This window comes from Strongylocentrotus purpuratus, unplaced genomic scaffold (assembly GCF_000002235.5).
Source record: "Strongylocentrotus purpuratus isolate Spur 01 unplaced genomic scaffold, Spur_5.0 spur5_scaffold_19, whole genome shotgun sequence".
Lineage (NCBI taxonomy): Eukaryota > Metazoa > Echinodermata > Echinoidea > Camarodonta > Strongylocentrotidae > Strongylocentrotus > Strongylocentrotus purpuratus.
Window position 1 is genome coordinate 5730168 of NW_022145604.1, and position 27990 is coordinate 5758157.

Below are 27990 nucleotides of genomic sequence, written 5' to 3' on the forward strand. Positions count from 1 at the left end.
TCATACATCGATCGTACGTTCGGAGATGTCTGAGTTGGGAAGGAACGAAGAATAAAAAATCCAGAAAACAATCCGTGTAAATCATCCGCTTAATCAAGATAAAACCAGATAAAATAGTCATTATCTGAAGATTTAATAATTCATGCTACAACTGATATCAATTTCTATCTACCAAAGAATTTAATTCGACAGATATTTGTTAACAAACGGCACGGAAAATTGACCACAAATTTGAAGAAGTGTATACGTGTACTGTACGTACGCGTGTAGTACATACAGTTGGCTAGCTATGTGTGCGACTAGAACAAGAAACAATATGGCCACGGAGACTCGATAAACTTTGAAGCCATTGCCTGAGCTGTGGCGGCCATGGAATTTGTGCTGGGAATGTGAGCTACAATTCGCAATTATTTGAGAACTTCAATATAGTACTGGACAGTCGATTGGACTTATCTTCTTGGACAGGACGTTTAAAATTTTGCTTGCAAGTTGCTAATCAACGCCCAAACGTTCCCCGATTGTCTTACGCACAGTGCTGACAGCCGTTACCGTACGGAAAGTCGCGCTGGTCGTGGCCCGGTGAACCGGGCGTGTTTCCGTGATGGTGTACGGCGCACCGGCTCTGAAGCAACGAACACTTGACTTGAACAACTGCAAATGAATCTACGACTGTGTGTGACTTCCTGTGTGCTTCACTTTTACATTGAAAGTTATGCTTTGCAAATATATTTTGTGTAAGTAATCTAGGGATAAATCTAGGCACAATATTGCCTGTTATTTGAACTTTGTTGTTATTGTTAGTTTGAAATTAAGTTCACTTTGCATTTTAGTTTGTAGTCTTATAGACCTCTATAATGTTCATAATTGATTAACTTCATTGTTGAATTTAATTTTCAAATTGTCACACTTTGCTTTTTGATTGCCCCAATTTTTATGTTGATTCTCGAATGAGCTCAGTAACTGCAAGTGGATGGACTTGTCTACTTTTAGTTTTAAAAAGTTTCAATTCTGTTAATATTGTTAAAGATAATACAAAGTTTTACTAGATCTATGGGGTCATTAATTTGGTTCAAAATCAAATGGACTTATTGGAAGCATCTGCGATCCAGTGATGCGATCCTACAATATTCAGTGATGCCTTTGTCGTGGTTGAAATCGGTTCTAAAGTTATGAAATTGTAATTAATAAACTCTTTATGTTGTATAGCTCCCTCTCAAGGTCAAGATATTAATAAAGCTACATGTATAAGACAATATATGACTAAATCAACCAAGTAGCTAGATCTATTCCCGTTTGGAAATTATATATCATAACTACATATAATGAGATTTTCATGGTCGCAACTATCATTGCATGGCCGTAGGCTCTATTTCAAATTTATCACAATTTACCGGGAGCACCGGTAAATTTTTATATTCAATTTTTCTCGAAAACAGAAGTGTTTTAGGAGCTCAATTTTCTGGTGCTTAAATTACATCCACATGGGCATCCAAATATATCAATATTGTAAAGAATCACTATCCTGCCAATTTTCAAAATTTCCCTAAACTTTGTATTACCTTTAACTCATTGTCATAATTATTCTAATAATATCTAGGCCTATTTGAAGTTGAAGAACTGTTTGTGTTGAACTTGAGTTGAACAGCGATTCCTTACTTAGTTAGGGAGAATAGGCTGATGCTTTTCATATTCACAAGCAACAAACTACGGGGGTTGTATGACTGAGGTCTATCCAAAATGTGATTGTGTTAGCAAGTTTGGAATGGTGGTGTGGACGTGGGGAGGGGGTAAACGGTTCAGTGTAAGTTGTCAGACTCTCAGAGATACAAATGCCAGGGATAGGACAAATTTCATAAGTGACAAAGCTGTTGGTAGAATTTTTTCCATTTTGCTTTCACCTTTAGTTTCATTAATCCTTGATTAATTAAGAAAGAAACAATTAACTTGTAATTTCAACCCATGGGGGATGGGCTGGAGCTGGCTATGCAGACGATGTGTGTCCAGACAGGTTGCATATTCGGACCGTTGATTTAAAACAGCAATTGGAAGAAGTTTACTAGCAAAACTTCAGCAATCTTCTAATACTCACAAATAAATGTTGGATAATATATTATAAAGGACAATTATTCATCGTAATTCATGATAGTTCGTGCTATGCTATTTGATGATGTTTTTATTGAATCAACAAGAGGAGGCTTTAGGCCATTTAAAAAAATATACATGTTTAGCGTCCCCGCCCACTTCCTTTTTGGGGGGCCGCCTCCTATTTTTTTTGTTGAAATTTTTGAAATTTTTGAATTTTTGATTTTTTTTTTTTTTTTTTTTTTTTTTTTTTTTTTTTTAAAGAAAAAAAACATGAAAAACACTGCTAAAATTGATCTATTTCTGATTTAAAAAAAAAATAATAATATATATCGGCGGCCATCTTGAAAAATAGCCCCTACTGTCAGGGAAAATGTACCGAGCGGCCATTTTGAGTGGCCATTTTGAAAGAAAAAATAGAAAGGGCCTCCTCCTTCCTATTTTTCGAAAAAACAGGACGCTAAACATGTTTGTTTTTTATTTGGCCTCATGAGTATGTACTGTACTAGGGCTGCGACGAGTAGTCGAATGCTGGAGTACCCGCACTGTTGACAACTACAGGTGTACATGTACTCGAGTACGATTTCTCGTACCAGAATATTCGGCCGCAAAAAAAAAAAAAATCCCGGTCACCTGGCACTGTCCAGGCCGATGCTGAGATGCTTACCTGTGCCAGGGAGAGTGCCAGCCGATGGCATGGTAAAAATGTTTTCCAGCTCCATCACTGTCAAAATCACCACTCAGAAACTGGGACCAAATGTCCGGATTTCTGTTCTTGTGTGCGCTTTAAATGCCACATTCCTTGACAGATTTCTTTCAAATTTTGAATGGAGGTGTATCGTGGTATAATCTCAACACCTATAGATTTTGGTGATGTTGCCTCTAGTGTTCCGTCTTTTATAGGGTCAGAGGTCATATTCTGATGGTGACTAGTGTGTGCAGTCTAACTGCATCATTGCTTGACGGATTTCTTTCAAATTTTGCTGATGCTGCCCCCTGTGTTTCGTCTTCTATAGGTTAAAAGGCCATATTTTTTGGATGGTTTGTGTGTGCTCTATAGGCCACATTTTTCCAAGGTATTTGTTCAAATTTAAAAAAAAGGTGTATCATGGTATAATCTACAAGCCTATAGATTTTGATGATGCTGCCTCCAGTGTTCCGTCTTTTATAGGGTCAAAAGTAAATTTCAAATTTCGAATAGAGAATTAGAAATGTACTGTATCTTGATACAATCTACACTTTTGGGCATTGCTGCCCTCATTGTTCCATCTTTTATATGTTCAAAGGTCATATGTCTTTTATGCGCTCTAACTGCCACATTTCTTGAAGGATTGCTTTCAAATTTTGTATGGAGGTGTGTCTAAGTACAATCTACACATCTATAGTGTTTGGTGATGCTGCCACCAGTGTATCGTCTGTTATAGGGTCAAAGGTCATATTTTGGTGGCTGTCTTTTGTGCACTCTAACTGCCACATTTCTTGACAGATTTCTTTCAAATTTTCTACAGAGATGCATTATACTCTTATCGACACACATAAAGTTTTGGTGATGCTGCTCTTAGTCTTGACAATAGTCTGAAACTCTGAGCCACTTGTGGCGTTCTCTGTGTCATCCTATTGTTTCAGGGAGGGGAGAGGGGATTTTTGTCCCTCCTTCGACCATAAGGATGACACAAATCGCTGCCACTGCCGTGGGATACATTCGCATTGCACGGCAATACAGATTGCGATATTTCTAGTTGATGGTGGAATAGATTAATTTCATACTGGGGTAGTATAAAAACATATTTGCAATAATAATATTTAGGGTGAATGTGTGATTAAATTTTCTCAGAAGGAAAAAAAACAGATTTTTGAAGTTTGTAACATGGCAAATGGGCCCACTTGTAAATCACTCTTTTACTTCAGTTTCTTTTTATCAGCTCTACTTTTTTCTGGAGTTATGGAGAAAAAAGATTATGAGTGACTAATATCAACAACGCTTCTTGATGCCCATGTTCGTGTTAACATGCGACAAGATAAAAGAGTCCATTTATAAGCAACTTGTACAGTACAAAGGTGTGATGCCAATCTTGATTTTGTGGCTTGTTATGTGAGTAATGATAAAGTAATGATACTATGACAAGAAATATAGGGAAATGTCTTACATTTAGAGGCGAATTTCAATGATATTCTCATTGCCTAATCACCTGAGAATTTAGTGCATTGTATGAAATGGGGAGGGGAGGGAAGGGTGGGGGTGTAGTATAGGAATTGCGAGTTTGCGACCCTGGACAGGGTTTTTATGGTTCAGCCTTAATTACAAATCTTACAATGACAATCAAAATTGGACCCTAAGTCACTCTATCCATATCCTAACATTACGTGTACAAGTACTGTATGTAGACTCCTCTTGAGAGAGCTCTAGCGAAAAAAGGAAAACAAGATTTTATCAATGGTTTGTCTGACCAGTAGGCAGGAAAGAAGCAACGAGTTTTGAGTCAAAGGCACTTAAAATAAAAGTGTTGTAGACTCTATGCAAAAGTATGCATAATGCCTGTTTGCTATTTGCTATTTTATTTTATTTCTCATATTCATTTAGAAGTGGAATACATGTACATGTAGATGTGTTCATTCACGAGGGAGGGAGGGAAGGCACTATGAACACGACTGACAAAGAAAGCGGACAAAATATACAGTTCCTCAGGTAGACAAAGGAACATCCCTTCACTGCTATTATGTAAAAATGTGTAGAACAGGTGTCACATGCATATTCACCTTTTTACATAATAGCAGTGAAGGGATGTTCCTTTGTCTACCTGAGGAACTGTATATTTTGTCCGCTTTCTTTGTCCGCCATGTTCATAGTGAGGGAACTCATTAGCATGAAAAGGGCAAGAAAGGTGGTAACTCGTCATAAATAAACTTTATCCCCCCATAAGTGTTTAGTTAGGCGAATTGTCTATTTTCCTTTGTGCCCCTCCCCCTCCCCCCCCCCCCCCCCCCCCTTTATGTTGAGAAGTAACTCTGTAGAGCTCAGTATGTTAAGTGAATATAGAAGTTCAGAAATTTATTTTTACGAACATTGAATTTCATCCATGAGATATTTGAGTAAACAAGCCGTAGTATGGTGAAAATGCAATGGTTCCAGACATGTATTAGAAGTCAACTGAACATTATTTTGTAGGGTTTTTTGTGTGTGGGACTGTGCCACTCACTATGAACATGACGAACAAAGAAAGCGGACAAAATATACAGTTCCTCAGGTAAACAAAGGAACATCCCTTCACTGCTATTATGTAAAAAGGTGAATATGCATGTAACACCTGTTCTACACATTTTTACATAATAGCAGTGAAGGGATGTTCCTTTGTCCACTTGAGGAACTGTATATTTTGTCTGCTTTCTTTGTCAGTCATGTTCATAGTGACTGTGGGTTGTCTTGTTGACTCATGTTAAACTGTACCAGTCACCTGGCAAAATTATTTGTGTGTACTGTACATTGTACATGTAGCAATTTGCTCTGAAAGAAAAAGAAGCAGATTGGTGAAAAGTTGAACCGTATTGGACAAACGATAAAAAAGTTGTATACTGTACTCACTCTATGGGAATTGATAATGTCACTATGGTGGCAAACGCTCCCAGTTTAGACAAAAAGACTACCGGTAAATAGCCAATTTTTCATAATGTACAGAGCTCCTCTGTCTATTACTCAGGAGGATCTTTGTCTATTACTCAGGAGGATCTTTTTCTCTGTGGTGGAGACCTAATACATGTATGCTATCCAAATTATCCATGATATTTGGAGTAGTACCCTAAAGGCTTGTTCAGATATGGCTCCGTAAACAGCTGCAACCAACAACAACAAAAACCACCATGGTTTATTGTATTTCTGTGTAAATGAATAGCAACTGCACCATTTAAAGGACTTGGGCGTATTCACTAAGCTCTAGGGTACATAAATGTGTAGCGTATTACACTTTATACGTCGTCATTAATAAATTTGGTTTTGCTTCGTCGTATTTGAAGGAGCCTTGAGAGAAGAGGCAGGTTGACAGATCTAATTACTAATCATTAATCAGAGAAGCAAATGAGGAAATGTTTAAAAAAATCGAACAAACAATAAGAAAGTTATGAGTTTTTTAAGTTGTGATTGTTATCACTAGCATGAAGAATCATTGCGTGGCAAATGAAGCGAACAAACGGTAGCGAAAGTTAACATGTGCAAATTCAGTAAAAACGAAACAACTTCAGCGATAACAAAATATCTATTGTACTTTATTACATTTGCAAGTAACAGACCTGATAATTACCCGATTAAAATTGGTTTCCTGATTTTACCCCTTTTTTCCCCAGATTTTTCCCTTGCATGTATTTACCCTATTATTCCCAATTTTCCCCAATTTTCTTACTCAAAAGGGGGGGGGGGGGAATTTTTGTTAGATGCCATTTCTTTTCAACTTATTAGGTGGTCTGTTAACAACAGACCACCTATTGATTTCGTCAGAATTTTCTTTCTTCTTTATTATTATTATTATTATTATTTATTTATTTTTATTTATTTCTTCACTTTTTTGTGTGTCGGATAACGTAAGATTGGTTATGTCAATTTGATTCAATTTTGGCACAGTCATAGGTCATTATCATGAGACGTGACAGAAACATTTTTAAGGTCATTAGGTTATCGTGACGTCATCCAGGCGCCATTTTGTGAAATCACGTTATCCATCATATCTTCATGGTGCATCAGCAAAGGTCATTCATATTCATATCACATATACTTTAGGTCAAGGGTCAACAGGTCATGTCATCAAAGGTCACATAAAGGTCATGACGCGCGCGTATGTGCGCGTCAAAATTTAAAATTGCTCAAAATTACTAAACTATTAAACGAGAGTACGAATCAGGTCATTTTAAGCATTTCAAAATTTTCCGACCGTAAGTGTCCCCGCGCGCGGTGTGCGCGCTCACAGCGCGCGGAAAAGGTCAAATTCAAAATGTTTACATGATTTTGATTCCTCTTAACGTAATTGACAATTTACATTAATTTCAGTCACTCTTCATATTTCATAAGGCCGTGAGCGTGCGTCAAAGCTCAAAATCCGCGCGTACTGCTATGGGCAATATAGTGCAAATTTGATCAAAAACATGCCATTTTAAAAATCGAAATAGCTCTTCAGATAGTCCATTGACCCCCAATTTTTATATCATGGTTGGAGAAAGCATGAGTTGGAGATATGATTTCATACCACCCTGACTCGTACAAAGTGAAATAAAGTCATCATATTGGCATCTAAACTCAAACAAATGTATTTTGTTGATGACGTCATTCTTGTCTTTGTTTATTTGAGATTATCTCACTTATCAGTGATCGATCTTCTCCCAGATTTTGTTATGTTGTAGCTGAGATAATTCTCTATCAGAAATATGCCATTTATTTTTCATTTAGATGACGTCATCATAGTTAAATATTCGATTAAAGGTGACAATGCATAATTTGTCATATTTACGTGTTATGTCTATGGGAGGTCACTTTTTTCAAAACATGAATCTGCATGACAAGGTGTTTTAACCAGGATCTCGATTGTTATTCAATAGTTTTCTCCCAAATTTTAGTATGTTGTAGCTGAGACTATTTGCTATCCAAATATTTCCTCAATTTTTTTAATCAGTTGTCAGGATTATGCTTTTGCTCATCATCATCATTAACTTTGTCGTTTTTATCGTCATACAACATTATCATTATCATCATCATCATCACCTTTACTATCATGATCATCACCATGTTCATCATGATCATCATTGTTTACATGTCTATATAACTTCTCCCATTCTCAAATCTATCATAAAACTTAGACAGACCACCTTATTCGTCTTCGTGACGAATTAAATTCTAGTTTAAAAATATACTCATATGGACACTTGGTATTCCAAACTTAGTCGGTGGATTAAACCATGGACTAAAGTTAGTCCGCTTTTGAGAATACCACCCTACAGGTCTACGTCACAGTGACAAATACCGATTCAGCCAATTTGAAATTCCTGTACACGTGTTTATTGTGAGTACAACTTGTAACTCATTTTTTGTCTCATTTTGTTCAAATCTTCACCAATCTGCTTCTCTCATTTTCTGCTTTTTATCAGAGTAATTTGCTATTGAAGATAGCCTTGAAAATTGGATTTTCATCTGTTTTATTATTATTGTCTACAAACTCAGCTCACTTTAACCCCCTTGAATAACAATAGTGCATTCTTCAAATTATTCTTGATTTAAATCAATTTACTAGAATGATAAGCCTTAACTACCGTAGAATTGATTGGCATTGTGATCATTGACTTAATGAACATTACTACATTGTAAGAGGACAGTTTACTCGCCCATCTCTTTATTTACATTTTCCGATACTAATGCAATGTACCGTTACATATTTACGGTATCCTGAGTTACAAAGTTTATTCCTCAAGTACCGGTAATTTTTGAAATACATGGATTTCACCAAGGCCAGAAAACCTGTTATTTTATTGAATTTAACCGATGCGACCATTAGGTCTTTGACTCTTCATCTACACTGTACTAGTACAAATGTATGTCAAATATGTGTAACTTATCAATTCCTCCTGGATGTACATGTACATGTACAGGTACAGTACCTGTACAATTTGTGTACATTGTTGAAGTTTGCTTGGCTTTGCTTTGTTATTACCCTAAAGGTACATGTAGTTTGTCGAACTACATGTACATGTATATTGATGCCTAGTACAACTAGTATCAGTTTGACGTTCACAGTGCAAATGGTTATTGAGATACATGTACATGTACCGTAGGCAGGCACGTACGCAGGGGGGGATCGAACCCCCCCCCCCCCCCCCTCTAATTTTGTTTGTGTGTGTTTTGGAGAAAAAAAACCTCAATTAAAAAAGGTGACCTTACCCCCTCCCCCTCTCCCAACCGAACGAAATATCGATGGGCCAAATTTTCAAAATTCGGGACAAAAAAAAAAATATATAAGTCCTCTTAAACCCCCCCCCCCCTGCTTATTCAGCGGCTGGCTGAGTTGTTGCGTCTGACCGTAGGTAATACACCTGAAGAGAGCTTTCATTCTCTGTATCGATCTGTACGACCTTCAACCTCTTTATCCCTTAATCTAATCTTAGTCCGTCAGTAGTTATGCTTACCAGTTCCAAGTTAAATAGTTTATGGCCTACTGTATACGTTCCTTGGAATATTGCAATAGGGCTATTAACAAAAATAACTAAATTGCATGGAAAAATTACCTTTGACCTTTGACATACAGGTGTACATGTACAAGTACTATAAACCCATATCTAATCAGTTTGTCAACCCCCAAGCCTGATGGCTACATGTACAGCACCAACTTTGGTGAGCATACATGTAGGCATGTGCTCAAACTTTGGGAATGGTGCAGATGATTCATGACTTTCAATGCCGCAAAATAATTTATTCACAATTTGACTCACAATGCTGAATTTGTCCACTTTGCAAAAGTTTCTTGCTGTGAAACGGCTGTCAAGGAAAGTTTCTAATTTTGCGGAATTACAGTATGCCGTAGTGTATATGTACATGTAGGACTGTAGGTTGAGCTACAGTGTTTAGTGTTGGGTCCAGGGTTAAAGTTAGGATATGAAAAGCATTGGAGTTCAGAGATTAACCTACACGGACATGTACATGTATGTGTATTGTACGCCACATGGCATGTACAGGTACAGCCAAAAATGATTGTGTAGCTTACATGTAGCTCAGCAAATATTTTAATTAGGGTCTCTAACTGTTGCAACTTGCAAGATTCACACTAATGGTAGTTAGTATTATTCTAAAATCTGGACAGATTGTAACATACATGTATGTAGGTATACAGTATTTTCATATTAGTTACTGTTGTTATTGAGAGGAAACATATTAAAAAAGTACAATGTATGTTCAAATTCATTTTCATTTCCACATCTGTATTTTATCTATGATAGTGATATTTATTTTTGGGCAGTCAACTAATTTTGTGATGTTTGGTTTTGTCCAGCAAAAGGAACATAACAGTTCAACTTTTATATGCATTACATATTAGGTGTAGACTTTCTGTGAATTTAAATTTAAAGGTTCGTTTAGATATGCAGTAGACTGCAGCAGTGTTAACATGTAAATAAATGGTGACTGTGTCCAACAAACGTTCTACACATATTCACTGGGCTCTGTGTTATAAGGTACAGAATGTGAAGCATACCATGTCGTATCTCCATAAGGCCTGTGTTTGTAATTCTGTATGCTGTGCTTTCCTTTCATACTATGTCCCTTTTGCAGCCAACCTCAAATGCTGTAGAACTTTGCAGAAATTATGAATGTGTCATGTATGTCCTATCTGTGCAATTTAAACGTTAGCAGTGTCCGAATATTCAAATTATGCAAGGAAACCTGTTTACTTGCTAGACTTCACTGTCAGACACTATTGAGTGACTGACTGGCTTTATTCTTCTTTGGTAATAACAGTACATGAAATGAGTTGTAAAGGGTACAAGAGCATTTGTCTACATCAATAACCCACTTCTTGTAATGGCCAAAATCAAACTGATTGAATCTTTGCGCAGCATAAAACGTAAAACAATGCGGTACAATGGTCTGAAGATCAAGACTTTTACTGATTGGCTCTATAGCTCCTAAGTCGATTTGACAACTAATAGTCGCCATTTTCCAACTTAAAAGACATTTTCAAGCCCCCCCCCCCCCCTTTTTTTTTTAAGGGGAGTTCTAAATTAGTATTATCTTTCAAATGTCGTTGGAAATTAACCTTTTCATTTTTTTGGGGTCTGCAAATGGGACATACCGGTAGCAGAAAATGTTTCTTTCATCTTTGTTCAAAACTAAACCTTTCTCACAATTTCCATTTTCTCTCTTCTACAGGTGAACACAGATTTACTTATAGATGACTTAACTGAAAGGTGAACTACGTTGTGTACAGACAGAAGTTCACTATGCCAGGCAATCACAAGAATCGGGGCGGAAGCCCTACTTATTATCATGAACACAAAGACAGCCCTAGCAAGAGGAAACATGCCAAGTCCTCAAAGTCTGGACGACACAAAAGTAAACGATCACGGGACAAGGTCAAGGAACAGGTCGTGAAACCTCTGGTGGAGTATGACGATGTCAGCAGTGAGGACTACTCCTTGAGTCCCCCACCTTCTCCCACTCCTCCGCCAAAGCGCAGAGCCTCTCCCCAACCCCAGAAGAAACGGAGACACGTGTCCCCAGCAACGGCGATTAAAATTTATAAGACACAGCAGGGGAAAGAGTCTCCCCATGTATCAAACTCTAAGAATTCTTCCTCTAGGAGGCAACCGTCCCCTGAAACCTACTCTGTGTCGCAGAAGAGCCACTCGTCCTCCAGAAAAGGAAGGGCCAGTGAAGCCTCCCGGCCAAGGGCTTATCAGAGCTCTCCCCCTCCTCCAACCAGGTACCACACTTCACCTCCCAGGTACTCTGCATCTCCCAAGCGATCCAAGCAGTCCAAGAGTAAGCAGAAGTATCGAAAGTCACCCACGAGTAGCAGGAAGAACAGAAGTCCAAGTCCCGACTACTATCAGACGTCCAGACAAAGCAACAAGTCTAGAAGTAGAAGTCCCTCCTACAGGTAAGTTTAACTAATGAGAACTCTACCGCATCTATGGTTTTCAAACAAAACAATTTGTACATGCCTGTTCAGTAATTTAAAGAATGTTACTAATTGACACAATTTATATGTACATTTAGTTTGTACTGAGTGGTAGGACCTAGAAAGATGATTGTGTTTCGCCCAATTGTTTGTATATTTAGGGCCTTGTGTTTTTCTTCATTTACTCTTGAAATCCTGGAACTATTTTCAGTTACATTTAATCATAGAAATTGAGAAAGAGAGAAGTTGCTGGAAGTGAAATGTGTTGAGCTATTTAGTGTTCTGCATTTTAGTAATGGATTGATGCTCCGGCAATGAAGAATGATGTGTAAGGGAATGACATTTGAGAAACTAGGATAAAAGAGTAATAAACTGATAATGTGTCTTTCCTGTTGGGTTTTCAGAAACAGAATAAACAATAAATGAATATTTATGTTATATCTTGTGTCTAACATGGCATTCTCTCCTGAACTAATAAAAGCAAATCTAAAACTAAAAGCAGGAAGAGGCATCAAAGGATATCCCGGTCTCCAAGTGGCAGTCCGTATCGAAGATCCAAACACTCTCCGTCCAGGTCTCCTTCGCCTTATCGGGGCAAGAAACGGGCACGGAGCCCTACCCCTAATTTTCCTGCCACAAAGTTTCATTCCTCCATTGGAGGGGAAGTCCAGAAGTACAGGAAGAAAACCGTTCAGGCAGCTAAGGCCAAGGTGGTCAAACAGGAGAAGGAACCTTCTCCAGAACCTGTGCCAGAACCTGTCAAGGTCAAACAGGTCAAACAGCCAAAGCCAGAGAGCCCAATGGTTTTTACAATTAAGAATGATTTGAAGGAAACCGCCTCACCTCAACGAACAGTCGTGGAATTGCCAGATAGAGGCCTTATTATCAAAAAGGAATTGAAGCCAGTTGTGCCATCGCCAGTGCCAGCCCCAGCACCTGTAAGAACCACCCCTCCCCCAAAGCAAACTTCAGCAAGGCCACCTTTGCCCCTCCCGCCTATGATAGACGCAGTGGACAGTCCTGTGATAGCGCAAAAAGGTAAAGGCGATGTTGCTGAACGAATGCGAAACTTGTCCAGGGATCGTGCACGATCAAGGACATCGATAACTGATCTTCCGCTCCCGCCAATGGCTCCAACCCCCGATGAATCACCAGTTGACACGCCATCGCCTCAGACGCAGCTTCATTTGAGGGCCAAGGAGAAGGATACAAAGGACCCCAAAGTGGACTTGGGTAAGCGGGAGATGATCAGGCAGAGGAGGGCAAAAATGGCTGGAAGCTCCTTGGATTGGGGAGAGAGGTGTGTGGATGTCTTTGAGATCATCAACCAGATTGGAGAAGGAACCTATGGCCAAGTGTACAAAGCCAGGGACAAAGATACAGGTGAGACATCTGGTATTACCTTCATTAAAGGGATTGGGTAACTTTGTCTCAGTTTCTGAAACAGAATCCTGGATTTAGCTCATGCTGCAATCATAATTATAAGCCTTTAGGTCAGTCAGGAACCCCATGACTTATACAAAACGATCGCCTGTCTGATTTTCAAGATATTTATGATTGGAAATCGACATAAAATTTGGATTCCATGACATTTGCTCCGGCGACAATTGCTCCGCTGTAAATTTCATACACTAATCGAATGGCTAACTTCAACCCTGGATTCAACACTATACCCTACCCTAAACCTAACCCTAAACCTAACATAAAACCCTATTGAAACCCTAACCCTAACCCTACATCTTAGACGAAATAAAGCCCGGAGCAATTGTCGCAGGAGCAAATGTCGTGTCACCAAAATTTGGCGTTTTCCTAACGGTTTTCATAATACTAAAATCTACAGGGGAAAACGAGTATGGTAAAACTGGTCACTCAAAATTTTTTACTTTTTTTGAGGCACGTCTTAATAATCATTTTGAAGCGCAATTCTTTTAGGGCTTCAATACTTGATGATCGACCTTTTCTGATCGATTCCACAACATTTCTTTCACAATGCAATCGCATGACCATAACTCAACCTTCTCTTTAAGGTGAATTTGTTATCAAAAGGTGTTTTCCATTAACCCCTTCCCTCCCATTTTCCTCCACTCACAGGTGAACTGGTGGCACTGAAGAAGGTGAGGACGGACAATGAGAAAGAGGGCTTTCCAATCACAGCCGTCAGAGAGATCAAGATCCTCAGGCAGTTGAACCATGACAGTGTAATCAGGCTCCATGAGATTGTCACAGACAAACAGGATGCGCTGGACTTCAAAAAGGACAAAGGTGGGTTCATGATTAAAGCTTTTAATAATAATAATAATAATAATAGACATTTCTATAGCACCGTCTATCTAGAAATATCGGGATCAGACCACAACCTTTGAATTTCAAGTCAAATGCTTAAACCACTCGACTACTACACTTCTACAGTAGAACATTACAATAACTACTATGAAATTATATCTTTCCATTTAAACTGTGTGATACCCTTACATGAGGATGACACTATTTGAACCACCATGTGGGCTTATACTGCGACATATTCATTTGTTTGTTGGTTGACGTGAACGGGGCACTTTTGGGGGGAGGGGGGTGGAGGGATTCTGTGAAATCAGGGTACATGGTAATTGCTTCGGAGATGGGTTTCTGTAGATTGAATCCTTGGCTCTGTATCATAAAACTTGTTATCAAAACTTGTTATCAAAACTTGTTATCAAAACTTGTTATCAATAACAACTGCCACAGATCTATGACAAATCTGCTCAAAGCCAATCAAATGCAAGGATTTCAATGGCATATAACTACAGTCAAACCTGCTATCGTGACCACCTGTCCACAAAGGCCACATTTGTTGTTTCCCTTGAAAGTGGTTTCTCATTGAAACATGTACTAAAGGAACCTGTCTACTAGGACCACTTTTTATGTTCCCCTTCGGCGGTTGATGTAGACAGGTTTGAATGTATTATCAGAACCTGTTGATAACAAGATTTATTAAACAGGGCCCTAGTTTGGGACCTCTACCATAGACAATGCTATTTGTCCAGAGTTATCTGTGCTCATTCCCTTAAATTGACTCTGTAAACATTGCCTCAGATTCTGAAATAAAATCCTGGATTTAGCTCATGCTGCAATCATATAAACTACATGTATAAACCTTTAGGTCAGTCAGGAATCCCATGACTTTAACAAGCCGATAGCCTGTCTGATTATCAAGATATTTATGATTGGAAATCAAATTTTTTGTTTGTTTTCCTATTTTTATAACACTGCAGTCTATATGGGATAATGACTAAGGTAAAACCGGTCACTCAAAGATTTTTTGTTACTTGTTTGAGGTACTTCATGATCGTTTTGAAGCGCAATTTGTTTAGGGCTTCAATATTACACCATAGGGTAGACAATGATAACACGTAGGGTCGTGCATCTCAGATTACAGATTGTTAAACGATGCCTTTAAAATATAACATCTCTCTCATTGACTATCCAAACAGGAGCCTTCTACCTGGTATTTGAGTACATGGACCATGATCTAATGGGACTGCTGGAATCTGGGCTGGTGAACTTTAGCGAGGAACATGTCAGGAGCTTCATGAAGCAGCTCCTTGATGGCCTGAACTATTGTCATAAGAGGAACTTCCTGCATCGGGATATCAAGTGTTCCAACATCTTATTGAATAACAAGGTAAATTTGTAATCAGTATCCATGTGCTAAACACATATATAAAGACACCAAGGGAGATTAGAAAAAGACATTTTTCTGTACAAGCATGTTGTAAATGTTGATGAGAAACACCTTTCAAGAGGAAACAATTTGTCTTAATACAGGTCTTTCTACGCAGGTAGTTGCAAAAGTAGGTTTCAACATATAGAAAGACAAGTGTTGTTTTATCTCAGTTTTGTAGAAATCATGAAAACTTGACTCCAAACTTTTTTTTTTAAAGAAAGATTGATACTGTTATTGGTTGAAACTTAAATCAAACATTCCCATAAAAAGAAGTTTACTTGTGGTGATCTGGTATGATCTGCTGATCTCTTCTTTACAGGTTTTTGCTCCCTTGTAAATTCTTTCAACCTTTTTCCTGGATTGAACAATAAAGCTAACCATTTAAGTCACACATGTACACACACATTGTAAGCGAAAACAAGACAAAATGTTACAGGTACATATAGGCCTACACATTCTATTGTTAAAAGATTTAACATACAGGGTGGCAAAATAATACACTTCTTGTCCATTGAAAATAGTGAATAGAAGGATTAAGTTACTCACTGTGAACTTGTCCTGGGCATGACTCATGCAAAGTGCTGTACTTTTCTCATTGTTTGAACCGATGGGGAAAGGTCATAAGGCCAAAAAAAAGCAAAAACATGTTTAGCGTCCTGCCTGTTTGAAAAATAGGAAGAAGGAGGCCCTTTTTTTTTTTTTTTTTAATCAGAAATAGATCCATTTTAGCAGTGTTTCTCATGTTTTTCTTTAAAAAAAAAAAGGAAGCGGGCGGGGACGCTAAACATGTATATTCTTTTTAATGGCCTAACCTACATATCATGTTCATGTCACATAACTTTTCCAGACAGAGTGCAGCTGAGTTATTTTTCACTTTTGGAATAATTTTGAAGATTATACAATACAGCAGTATGAAAATGAATCACATGTTGTAAAGACTAATTACACTCAAACATGGACCTATAAAGAAAACTCACGGGAAATGAGACAAGAAATCTTTATTGGCAGTCAGTATGATACACGTTTCAAAAACGTCCTAGCATTCTTCAGAAACAAAACGGGGGGAGGTCAAAGGTTCTTCTATGAATATTAATTATTTGTTTTTGTTAGACAAGCCAAAGATGCATTGTTATTTACATTTCATGTAATTTCATGTAAATACTAGACAGTAATGTGTGATAGCCATTTTGAAACCATTTGGATAAAAACTTAAAAGGATACTTACATGTACCTCTTAGTTTTAAAGTCCGTTTTTAATATTCTTTGGACCTCTCCTCCTTTTTTCTCTTTTCTACAGGGCCATATCAAGTTGGCTGACTTTGGTCTTGCCAGGTTGTACCATGCCGATGACAAGACCCGCCCTTACACCAACAAGGTCATCACCCTGTGGTACCGGCCACCAGAGCTCCTGCTCGGGGAGGAGCGGTACGGTCCCGCGGTGGACGTCTGGAGCTGCGGCTGTATCCTGGGGGAGCTCTTCACCCAGCGCCCCATCTTCCAAGCTAACCAGGAGCTGGCACAGCTGGAGCTGATCAGCAGGATCTGCGGCACTCCTACCCCGGCGGTCTGGCCGGACGTGATCCGCCTTCCACTCTTCAACACCATGAAACCAAAGAAGATGTATAACCGGAGGCTCAGAGAAGAGTTCTCTTTGTAAGTATACTCGTGCATACCAGCAGTGATTATAGAATGCATCAATTTGTGACCGTGATATGGATCAGAAAATTGCTATGAAAAAAAAAATTCACCCCAAATGAAATCTTGTTTCTTTCATCGAAAAATTGAATACATGCTGTGTCACCTTAAAGTTAGTCTCTCTTTAAGCAGATAAATAGCATATTTTTATGAATCTTGATGCTATAACAGTATGACCATTAGCAATATTGCATAGTCTGGTGCATTTTTCAAAAACACTTTTAGTTTTCAGTTGAATTTTTTTTTTTTTCTTTACGTTAAAGATTATTCAGTGAGAAAAATTAAAATTAAAATAATTGTGATAATAACAAGACTTTGTAGTGTTGACCTTTAATTTGAAGTCAATAGAAAAAAAAAAGCCTAAACCATCTCAGTGAGCAAGCACAATACAGAATTAGTTAATCCTATCCAAAAAATGAGTGACAGTAACGTTCGAACCAAATATAAATGTGTGTCAAGACATTGCATTATTTAAACGTAACAAAGCAGAGATATCCAAGCATTGAAGTTCCATGGACATGGTTCTCTCTTTCCTTACCACCAGACTACCCAAAGATGCCCTGGATCTCTTGGACGGAATGTTGACCCTTGACCCCGACAAGAGAACCACTGCTGAAGACGCGCTCAACTGTGGCTGGCTGCAGACTTCGGGCACGGGAAAGCTAAGCCAGCCAGAGTGAGTTCTTTGTTCATAATTGATGGTAGTTTGTAACTTTGCTGCTAAGAAAGAATATGTATGCTTGTAAATGAGGGAGCAATTGCATTAAAAGCATCGTTTAACAATGTTAAATCTGAGATGCATGGTTCTATGTGTTATAAGTGTATGTGATATAGTGTAATATTGAAGCCCTGAAAGTATTGCGCTTCAAAATGATCTTTAAGAGCCTCAAAAAATAATATCTTTGAGTGACCGGTTTTACCATACTCATTTTCCCTAATAGATTGAAGTGTTATAAAAAACGTTAGGAAAACAAAAAATGAAATTTCCATTTCCATTCATAAATATCGGCTTGTGAAAGTCATGGGATTCCTGACTGACCTAAAGGTTTATAATTATGATTGCAGCATGAGCTAAATCCGGGATCTTTTTCCAGCAATTCTACTGAGTCACTTTGTTTTCTCGGAGGGACTTGGTAATTAGGAATGCACCATGGAACCTTCCAATTACGAAATCACTGCTTTACCAATAAGCCATTATAGGGCTATATTTATAACATTCTAACTGATCTTTCAAACATCCAGTAGTTGGTCAAGAAAGTTGGTTTTCTTTTCGAGTGTGAATGTTCAAGTATGGTGACTGAAGAAGGGGTAGTTTTCCAACAGGTTTCATTTTCGCTAGTGTTGTGTTTCGTTGTAGGGTCGATAATTTAACAACAGCAAAATGAATGCACAGTGTGTAAACAAATATTGTCAGTAGCCTGCGTAAATGAAACGCAAAAATAAAAACTTGCAAAAGTGTCCATGTCTCATCATTCTCAAAAATATATGTACAGGGAATAGTGGCTCATATAGTTAATACTTCTGATATACATGTATCTCAACTGAAACTGGATAAAAATGTAGCCCAAAAATTGCCACTTTAATATGGTATATGAAAAACTGTTCCTCATGTTTAATTAATGCTGAATTATAATGGAATCTATAATTTTGTTTTCATGTTTATGCTGTTCATGAATTATAGCACAAAAATAATGTCATATATTTAGCACTTTGCCTGTAAAAGTATCACAGCACTTAACCTGTTTTATATTTGGTTTTTATTACCTTCTAGCTTGCCACATTGGCAGGATTGTCATGAACTGTGGAGTAAGCGCAGACGCCGCCAGGAGAGGCAGCAACAGCAGCAGCTGGCAGCTCAAAATAAAGCAGGCAATGGCCCAGATCCAAGCCACTCTAAATCCAGTCGCAAAGAGCCTCCTCCTCCTGCCCCTGCAGTGACCGAGGAGGAAGCTCCTCAAATACCCGGACTTGGATCAGAAGAGCCCAGTAGCTCAAAGAAAGGAAGTAAGGCTGCCAGCCGCTCCAACACTCCCCAAGCCCCAAGAGAAGGTAAGGATTCATCAAGTGACGGTGGGAAAGCAACGGGTGAAAAGAAACTGGCCAAGTTAATCAACCTGCTCCAGGCTCAGCCTCAGCTCAATGTCAACAAGCTTGCGGAAACCCTCAACGTGCAAGTGGATGCCTCTACTATCAAGCTCTTGGAGAACCTGAACATGCAGCTCTTGATTGCAGCACATGCTACGAAGCAGAAGTCCAAGGAAGGGGGAGATGATGCCAAGCCGTTGCCGTTACCTACCAAAGAAGTCACAACCGATTTGCTTGTGAAGGCCTTGGAAGGGTCCAAAGGGTCGGGTGGTGCCCTAGAGCAGGTGTTTGGGCCATCCTCTTCAGAGCAGAAGAAACACGCTAAGGAAATTGCAACCTCTCTTGCCCAGTATGTCTCTGCCTTGTTTGGTAAACCAGTGAATCCTTCAAAGGGTCCAACAGATCCAGCTCCGTCTAGTGTCGTTAGTCAGGGTAAGAGTCATGGTAATGCCCATCAGAGCACTTCTATCGTCACCCCGCCCTCCGACTCCCGTAGCTCTTATATAGACAATCTTAGTGGCTCTCAGGGTGGAGAATCTTCCAGTGTGCCATTTTCCAGGAAGAACTCCAAGCCTGACTTTGGTGTATCGGATGACTCTCAGCAGAGCTGGAAACCCCCAACTCCTCTGGGGCCACCACCCGAGTCCCCAGAGGCGGAAGAGCAGGAGCAGCAACAAGAAGAAGACACAAGTCTGGTGACTCCTGGTGTGAAGGCTGCCTTGATGCAGATGATTGCCCAACAGGGCCTGTCCGAGCTGGGCATTGATAACCAGCCTGTGGACCCCAATCTGCCTCAACCACCGGAACCATCCCTGCCACCCCCAGACAACGCACCTCAGGATCCCTTCCTACCTCAGTCAAAGGCTATCTTCCCCAGCGGACAGTACTGCAAAGAGGACCCCTCCAAGGCATCGGGAAGCGGAGACAGGGCGAACTCAGTTGGCGCAGGGAAGAGCAAGGGTAAAAATTGGTCCTCTCCCTTCAATCGAGGAGGGGGTAGAGGAGGGTTTAAGGGATCTCACAGGGGTAATAAGAAGGGACCCGTTGGGCCAGGGACAGGGTGGTCATGATGATAGTAAAGACAAGAGTTACTCTATTTTTTACACTCCTCTTATAGAGACAGGAATGTTGAAAATCACAAATATATTATGATAGTCAATTGTCATAAGTTCCTAGAAGATATTCCCTTGCTCTCTCTTGGTTTGTACTACTGTCATCAGCTATTGAAATTAAAAGACACAATGTATTTGCCTATTTATCAAACTTTGCTTTTGTGCTTTCCTATAAAAAGCTTTGTTTTTGTAGGTATCATATGTGGACGGTGACAATTCATTGATGTATTATGCACTTTTGGGACACATTTCTTTTAAAATTTAAAAAATGCATCTTTAGCTACTCACTTGACAGAGATTTGTTGAAATGATTTAGCAGCTTTAGTGGCCTTGATAATGTCTTGATAAAGTATTGAAATATGGTGCACAATATTTTGCCATTTGTATAGAAAGCGATGTTTAGTATATAATAGTCAAAAGTGCCATGAGTAGACCAAAGTCTTCTTTTTATAATTACTTTTTCAGTTTTAATTAGGAGTTTAAGTAGGATTTGTGGAAACAAAGCACCATATTTCATTTTCAGCTAATAATAGTCTGTTTATCAGATGGCATGAAAAGATTATTATATTACCATGGCAGCGCTAGATCAAGTGATCCATAATTTGATCTTTTTAAAACTTTAGACAGGAAAGATACAATTTGTAAAACAAAGAGATATTTTGTGATTCTAAACTGGCTTCCTATAAATCATTGACAGGTGAGTTTTGCAACTTCTAATGAACCCTTTCTTATGCAATCAAGGCCAAATAACAAACTAAAATGCAAGCCTCGATAGTTTGAAAGATATTTCTTTTCAATGTTTAATTTGAATTCCTTACCAAAACCCATGCCATAGATGCATTTCAAAATGAAAATGGATACAAATCATGATGTTCTGGAATAAGGAAGAAATATCAATATAAACAAGAAACAATTACAAAACAAATTGAATGTGAGACGATCACATAGAATGTCTTTATCATGGAATGTCAAACAAAACCTTTACTGGGCTTTTGATTGGCAAAATCAATCAAGAAAGGGAGGGGGGGGGGTGAGATTTTTTTTACCAAAGCCAATTAAAACAACAGGAGGGAGTTATTTCTTGTTGAGACACCCCTCCCAGTGCATTTTCCAGTCCTTAGTAATTTACTGACATGAAAGGACATTATTTGAATTTATTTCCCCCTCTTTCTATGTTTTAATGATATCTCTATTTCAGAATTTGCAATGATCATCAACTGGTAACTAAAACAAATCTTCCTTCTGTTTAAGAATTTTCATGCATCTGATATGAAACATTCACAGATCTTACTCATGATGATGTTTTGGTCAACTAATTTGTAGGTTGCCGAAAGTATTTTAAACGTTACTCCCTCCCCCCAAAACTGTATCTTGAAGAAAATTCAATAAAATCATCTTAAACATTGTGTCAGACATGAAGGATCAGATAAAAAATGTTTAATAATTTTATGGCTTACCACCTAAGGAGATGTCTTGATATCTTTGGAGTGATCTGAGGTAGGATCTTCAAATTGGTATTTAAAGATCAGCTTATGAACTCAACGGCTTTTGGGGTCGCAGAGTAAAAGGGCATTTATGTCTACAAATTTATCCTCATTCATTTTGCTCTTCTGATTAAGTATTAGTAAACGCTAATTTAAAGGAATTATCCAGGTAGCTTGATAAGACCTAAAAAAGAAGAATTGGTATGGAAATGTTGTATGACAGTTAGGATTCTTAATAATAACCGTTGGCTTACAACAACTATTTCTGATTGTAGAACTGATTTAATTTTCAGGCCCATAAGGGCAAAGGTTAAAGGTCATTCGACTGACTGGTAATGTCTTGTGGTTAACTATGGTAATGGTGACGAAAGTCACTTTGTATTTTTATGTTTAAATTGTAGATATCATAAAGCTCTAATTGTTTTGTATTTCTTTGTTTATGTGGGAGAAAACCAGTTTTCATCACATTTCTTTTTATGAAAGAGTTCTTAACAATTATCACAAGATAGAAATGTAGAATGTAGGAACACTTTGCTAGTTAGTAGTTGTAGTATAGATGTTGTTGATTTTAGACGATAGCTATGCAGATGAGACTTTAGTGATGAAGTGATGATTAAATATGTTGTAAATATAATGGGTGAATTTGGATCATAGTACTCGGCGTGCACATGCACCTTTGCTTATTGATGTCAAACAAGAAGATATTCATATGAGCCGGCTAAATTAAGAGCTGTAATTATATATTTTTTCCATGTAAAAATTTCAAGCCGGTCAGATATTAAGTAGAGACCGACACAAGGTTAATTTGCGTCATCAGCTAGTGCAAGTGTAATATGTAAATCATTAAAAATCTGTGATGTGTTGATAAGCAAAGAAAGAAATTAAAAATGTATAAAAAGACCCTTTCTCTTGTCTTGTGTATTTTTCTCATTAAGTACATTTAGGAGCTTATAAAGCAAAACAGATGGAGGGGTAGTTTTTTTAAATAAATAATTAAACAACCACAATGCAATGAATTTGACTATGTATTGATTTATATTTTGTTAAATATTACAGATCATTTTAAGTGTAACAATTTTACTTTAATCTGACCATCTCTCTCTAATCTGCCAATAAGTTGCTAAGAATATTTTGAAGACTTTGAAGAAGTCCCACACCCCATCCCAAACTAATTTAATTTGGTTGCATAATTAGTAAACGGGATTGTATGAAAAGATATCAATCAAAACAAAATGAATTATTGGTAAAACAAAAAGAGTCGAGCTACTTATTGTTGGTTTAGAAGAGGGTCACATTAAGCATAGCTCCATGATGGAGTTATTTTGAGTATTTATGCAAATTTTGGTGTAGCATGAGCACCGATCAGTGTTTGAATTATTATAATTATAATTTGAAAGAATTTATCAACCATGTAAACGTACACTTACTGTACATCAATTCCTGCTCATGCTGTACATTGTAATACCTCTATTAAAATTTTGATTGTTTTGATATGATTTTATTTTGAAATAAAATAAAATAAAAAAAATTATGATTAATCATTTTCATATACCAGTAGATTAATAAGCCAATTTTTTTTAAGTTGGTGCAGTCATATACAATGTGCATTTCTCTTTACTTTATTTATTCAAATTTACTTACTTTCCAAACCTGGAAGGGGAACTTTGAAAGTCAAATTAAGCTACAATTTTGGTTTTCAAAAAAGAGGTCAAATGAATGATATAGTTCAGTGAAAGTATGAGAAAAAATGTGATAAAGAAAAAGAAAGTTACAAAATTAAGATTTGAGAACGATCTAACACATTGGCAATTTTGTGACTAACCTTGACAATGAATCTCAAAGTTTAAAAATATATCATTTGAAAACAAAATAATATGGAAAATATCATTCATTTCAATTTTTTCTCTTATAAGTATATTTTCTCATATTTACCTTTGATATGTTTAGAGAAATGTTATTGACGTACAGGTAATATTTCATGTATATGTGTATAAAAATGTAAATTATAGTAATATTGTGTATAAATGTACAAATGCTGTTTATAAATGTAATTAATAAAATAAAATGCTGGTGATTGTGGGAGTGTTTGGTGAAAACTGTGATTGATAAAGGAGCTGAATTCTTCAAAGTTTCTGCAAAGGAGGGAGAGTAATGCAGTGCAGCAGGCAAAGCAGACTTGGAAGTCAGTATACCAGTTGCAGAGATATGGATACACTTCAGTGAAGAAGGAATACAATTATTTTGTCATTTCTAAGGGAAGATCAAGATAAATAACTTCAACTGTTTAATTAACCCAATTATGTTTTTGTGACATGTGACATTGTTCAAAAATTTCAATTTTGTTAAGAAAGAAAAGGTGAAGATTCTTTACAATTCGGTTTCTTGAATGACAATTTTTCTTCTGGGAAGAAAAATTAGATTTTTGTTCTTGAATCTAACGAACAGCCTTTTATGATCGAGCCACTTGGTTGAAAAATTCCATAGAAGATAACACTTAATTTTAGATAGCTTCTTATTGTAGGAACATAAATTTTGCAGAGCCCAGGGCATCGCTTCATGAAATCACCTTAAGTACAAGTTCACCGACATCCCATTGAAATGTATGTGTATGTTAATTTGTAAACGTGCTTTTCAATGGGACGCTGGCGATTTTGTCCTTGTGACGGTTTAGTGAAACAATGCCCTGGTATTGCATAAGACCAAATGAGGAATCTGTAAACTTAGAAATGACAAAAAAAGACATTCCAGAGTTCTTTCGCATCAGGAGGAGGAGGAAGCGCTGTATTTACAGGAATCACTTTGTGACAATATGCACTGGGATTTTTTGTAGAGGATCATCTGCACAGGATCAACCTACAGTTCATCTGCATCAGATCATCAATGGCAAACACCTCATCTCCAGGTGTGTCCAAACAGCAGGTTTTATTCTAGTGTCGTCAACGAAGAGCGATGCTGAACTTGAAAGTTTTTTTACCAGTGACAATCATCAACGTTACATCTCTTTATACTCAACAAAGTTCTTGATCATCATCATCGCCATACCACCCCCTCCACTACTGGACATCCATCAAGTTCCACAGAAATGCAAGAATAAGATTGTGCATTGAGAGCGGACAGGGCACTGTACCGATCCTCCAGTTCTGCATCACTCATTTGACCAACACACAGTTGGTCTAGAATGGAAAGGTAGGCTGTAGTTAAGCAAGGAAATGTCTTGCTGAGAAAGTGGGAGAGACAGAGAGAGAAGAAAAGGGAATATTATCAGGATAATTGGAAACTAGAAGAGAGAGAAGAAGAAGAAGTTTGGTTATTTTCGTATATGTTATTATCTAGAAATTCTACAGTTTGATTCATCTCCCAAAATGTACAAAATCAACATAGAGAAAATTGATCTCCTGCATCTTAATGTTTTGTCCTTTTTAATTCCATTTATTGGTTTGCTCTCCAAGTCCTTCAGGACATCTTTCATCCATTTGATTTGAATTGTATGCAGCAGGAACTTGTGATTCTTCCAAACATAAATCTATATAACCAAATATTTGGGGAAATAGCAAAATGATGGCCTGAAGACTAAGAAGGGGTGATAATATTAATTCAGTAAATGTTCTTTAATCTTTTCCAGGGGTTGTAGGATGGGAACCAACCAGCATCCAGCATCTGTAAAAAGAAAAATAGTGCATATACATGTACGGTATGTAATTCTGTTTCCTGTAGTTAATTTGATAATGATAATATGAAGATAACTGAACTTCAGTCTTGTAAAATGTCTGAAATGTGAGTTCAAGATGTGGTGCAAGATTTTTCTTCTAATATATAAACACAATTATATTTATATATTTGTTTTCATTATTTTCGTTAGCTACCCCTCCATCTGTTAACTTATGTCTTGTTTTTGTGATGGTGCATTGTGGGAATGTACATGTATATGTGATATATAATCAACCATTGAACGTTATGTGGTGTTTGTGATGTGTACTGAAAAATAAGAGTGTTGGCTGGTGAGAATGGTTCAATAAAGACTTCATCTTCACTGTGTTCTGGATGAGGCAGAAAAACCCATGCATTTTGGATTCCAAGTACCAAAACTCCCTTTCCCTAGCCCTGAAACATATTTTGATAAATTAGATAAGCTAAGGAAAACTTAATAATCTCAAAAGACAACACAATATCAGTCACTAACTTAATGTATGTGTAAGGTAGTGAGGGAATTCCTTTTAGATTCCATCTTCATTTGGTCAGGGATAAGTTCATAAGACGGAAAAGCAAGGAAAACAAATGTTTGAAAAAAGTGTTGGATGGCGATTAAAGAGATAGTTGAGTTCTTGATTCAGACCGCAAATGCCTTCAAAGTGCATGGTTATTGCTCTTATTCTTATCTATGACATTTCTAGTGCTCTTAATAGGATCTAAACATTTTAGACCCCAAAATGTGTGAAATTTAGCCAATACAATTATACCAATTAAGCTCCACTTCCAAAAATTATGGTGATCTTTAATTAATGAATTAATTAATAATAACAATACATGAGCCTGTTGGTTGTGCGTATTATATAACCAACACAAAAAAGCCAACGAAAAGATTTTCAACGGCTGGTTCAAATTATCAAATATGTAGGGGGCACCACAAATATCAGAAATCATTATATTTATGGATATTTCAGTCTCTGAATTGATTTTGATCAAAGATGATTTTGTCATATAAATTTTATGTTCTTTCAAATTTGACACTTAGTTTTTCATTTTCTCACAAAAATTATTTTGTTTAGTGCCCTCTGCAACAAAACTCAACTATCTCTTTAACTTTTTTTTAATACATCATCAACAATCACATATTACCTACACAACAACAGTCGACATCAAAGCAATACAATACATGTACATTGCTTCCATGTACATTTTTGTAGTATGTAGCCTATTGAATTCAAGATCAATAATAAAGTGTACATCTTGAGATATGTCACGTTTGAAGCAATTGAATTCTGGCTGTTGATGGTCATTGTTTAGCCACCTGTTCTGTAACGTATAGTACAAGTTAAAGAGGGGGGGGGGGGGGGTACTAAAAAACATATCTAATGAAACCTTCACCCAAATAGCGAAATAGAAAAGGAACTGCCAATTCTTCAAAGACTTGCATTAAGCTAATAACATATGGGGGGGGGGGGGTATCATATTTTATGTAATTTCCCCAAAACTGGAATACCTGACAGTGTATAACTTTGGAAAGACACTATGAATTACATGTTACATAATGTATGTGCCAGGTATATGTGCCCATTTAAAATTTAAGTGAAATATTGCTCTCGTCTTGAAAAGTGGATTATGATTCTAATAAACAGAAATACATATATAGGAAGGTGAAGAGACCTCTTTGGAGTGGCATATCCAGACCTTTGCCTCAGGAGGGGTAACAAATCTCTGCTTACTGTGATCCATACGGGGCCTGATTTGAATATGTTGGGGAGGGGGGGGGGGGTCATTTCATTTAAAATGGCTGATTATTTATTTTTGGGATGCCTTGCCTAGGTGCTTGAAATTCAAATAAAAAAGGGGGAATTCGTAATCAATGAGACACTTCCCGAAGGGGGAGAGGGGTCATCACCCTTGCTAGGTGCATGAAATTTAAATTAGAAGTAGTCACCAACAACATATGGGAGTAGACTTTAGGGTGGACTCATTACACCTTCTTTTCTTTTAACGTTCTATTCCCCCCCCCCCCCCCTCTTTGTTTTTCTTGCTACTCAATGTTGAATAAGATCCTTTCCAAATAAACTTATACCTATTGTATTTATAGGATGAAACTGGATATAGTTCATATTGAAATGCATCCAAGGAAGATTAGACGTGTGTAAATGGAGACATCAGGATAACTGATCCGCAATATCACATGACAAACACATACCAAAGATTAAATGTTTCTAGAATTAGACAGCAAATGTATAAAACAGAGAAGGGGGGGGGGGCAATCGATATGATGTGTACATTTGTTGATGGAATAGAGATGCTACCCCTGTTATCTTTTTCATTATTTTTTCTTCAAATCATTGAACATGTATAAAATTGCATGATCGGAACAGGATTAAACAAAGTCAATTGGATGGATTATACATATACGTTACTCCGACAATATCTTGGGTTTTGTTAGTAATATTAGGGATGACCAAATACCATGGCCTATCTTTTCTTCATAC

General features: G+C 37.5%; 1 protein-coding gene across 2 annotated transcripts; it reads left to right on the top strand.

Moving 5' to 3' along the window:
* Window positions 1-22702, top strand: LOC584384 (cyclin-dependent kinase 12). 2 transcript variants are annotated; one of them, XM_784244.5, is made up of 8 exons: window positions 1-734; window positions 10973-11702; window positions 12205-13106; window positions 13815-13985; window positions 15194-15384; window positions 16724-17079; window positions 17666-17797; window positions 18893-22702. In XM_784244.5, the coding sequence occupies exons 2-8, from the start codon at window positions 11044-11046 to the stop codon at window positions 20274-20276; spliced, it is 3795 nt and encodes a 1264-aa protein (XP_789337.1). In that variant the 5' UTR covers window positions 1-734; window positions 10973-11043; the 3' UTR covers window positions 20277-22702. The 2 variants fall into 2 exon arrangements, with proteins under 2 accessions (XP_789337.1, XP_011675225.1); XM_011676923.2 differs by having other exon boundaries at window positions 12223-13106.
* The last annotated feature ends 5288 nt before the right edge of the window (window positions 22703-27990 follow it).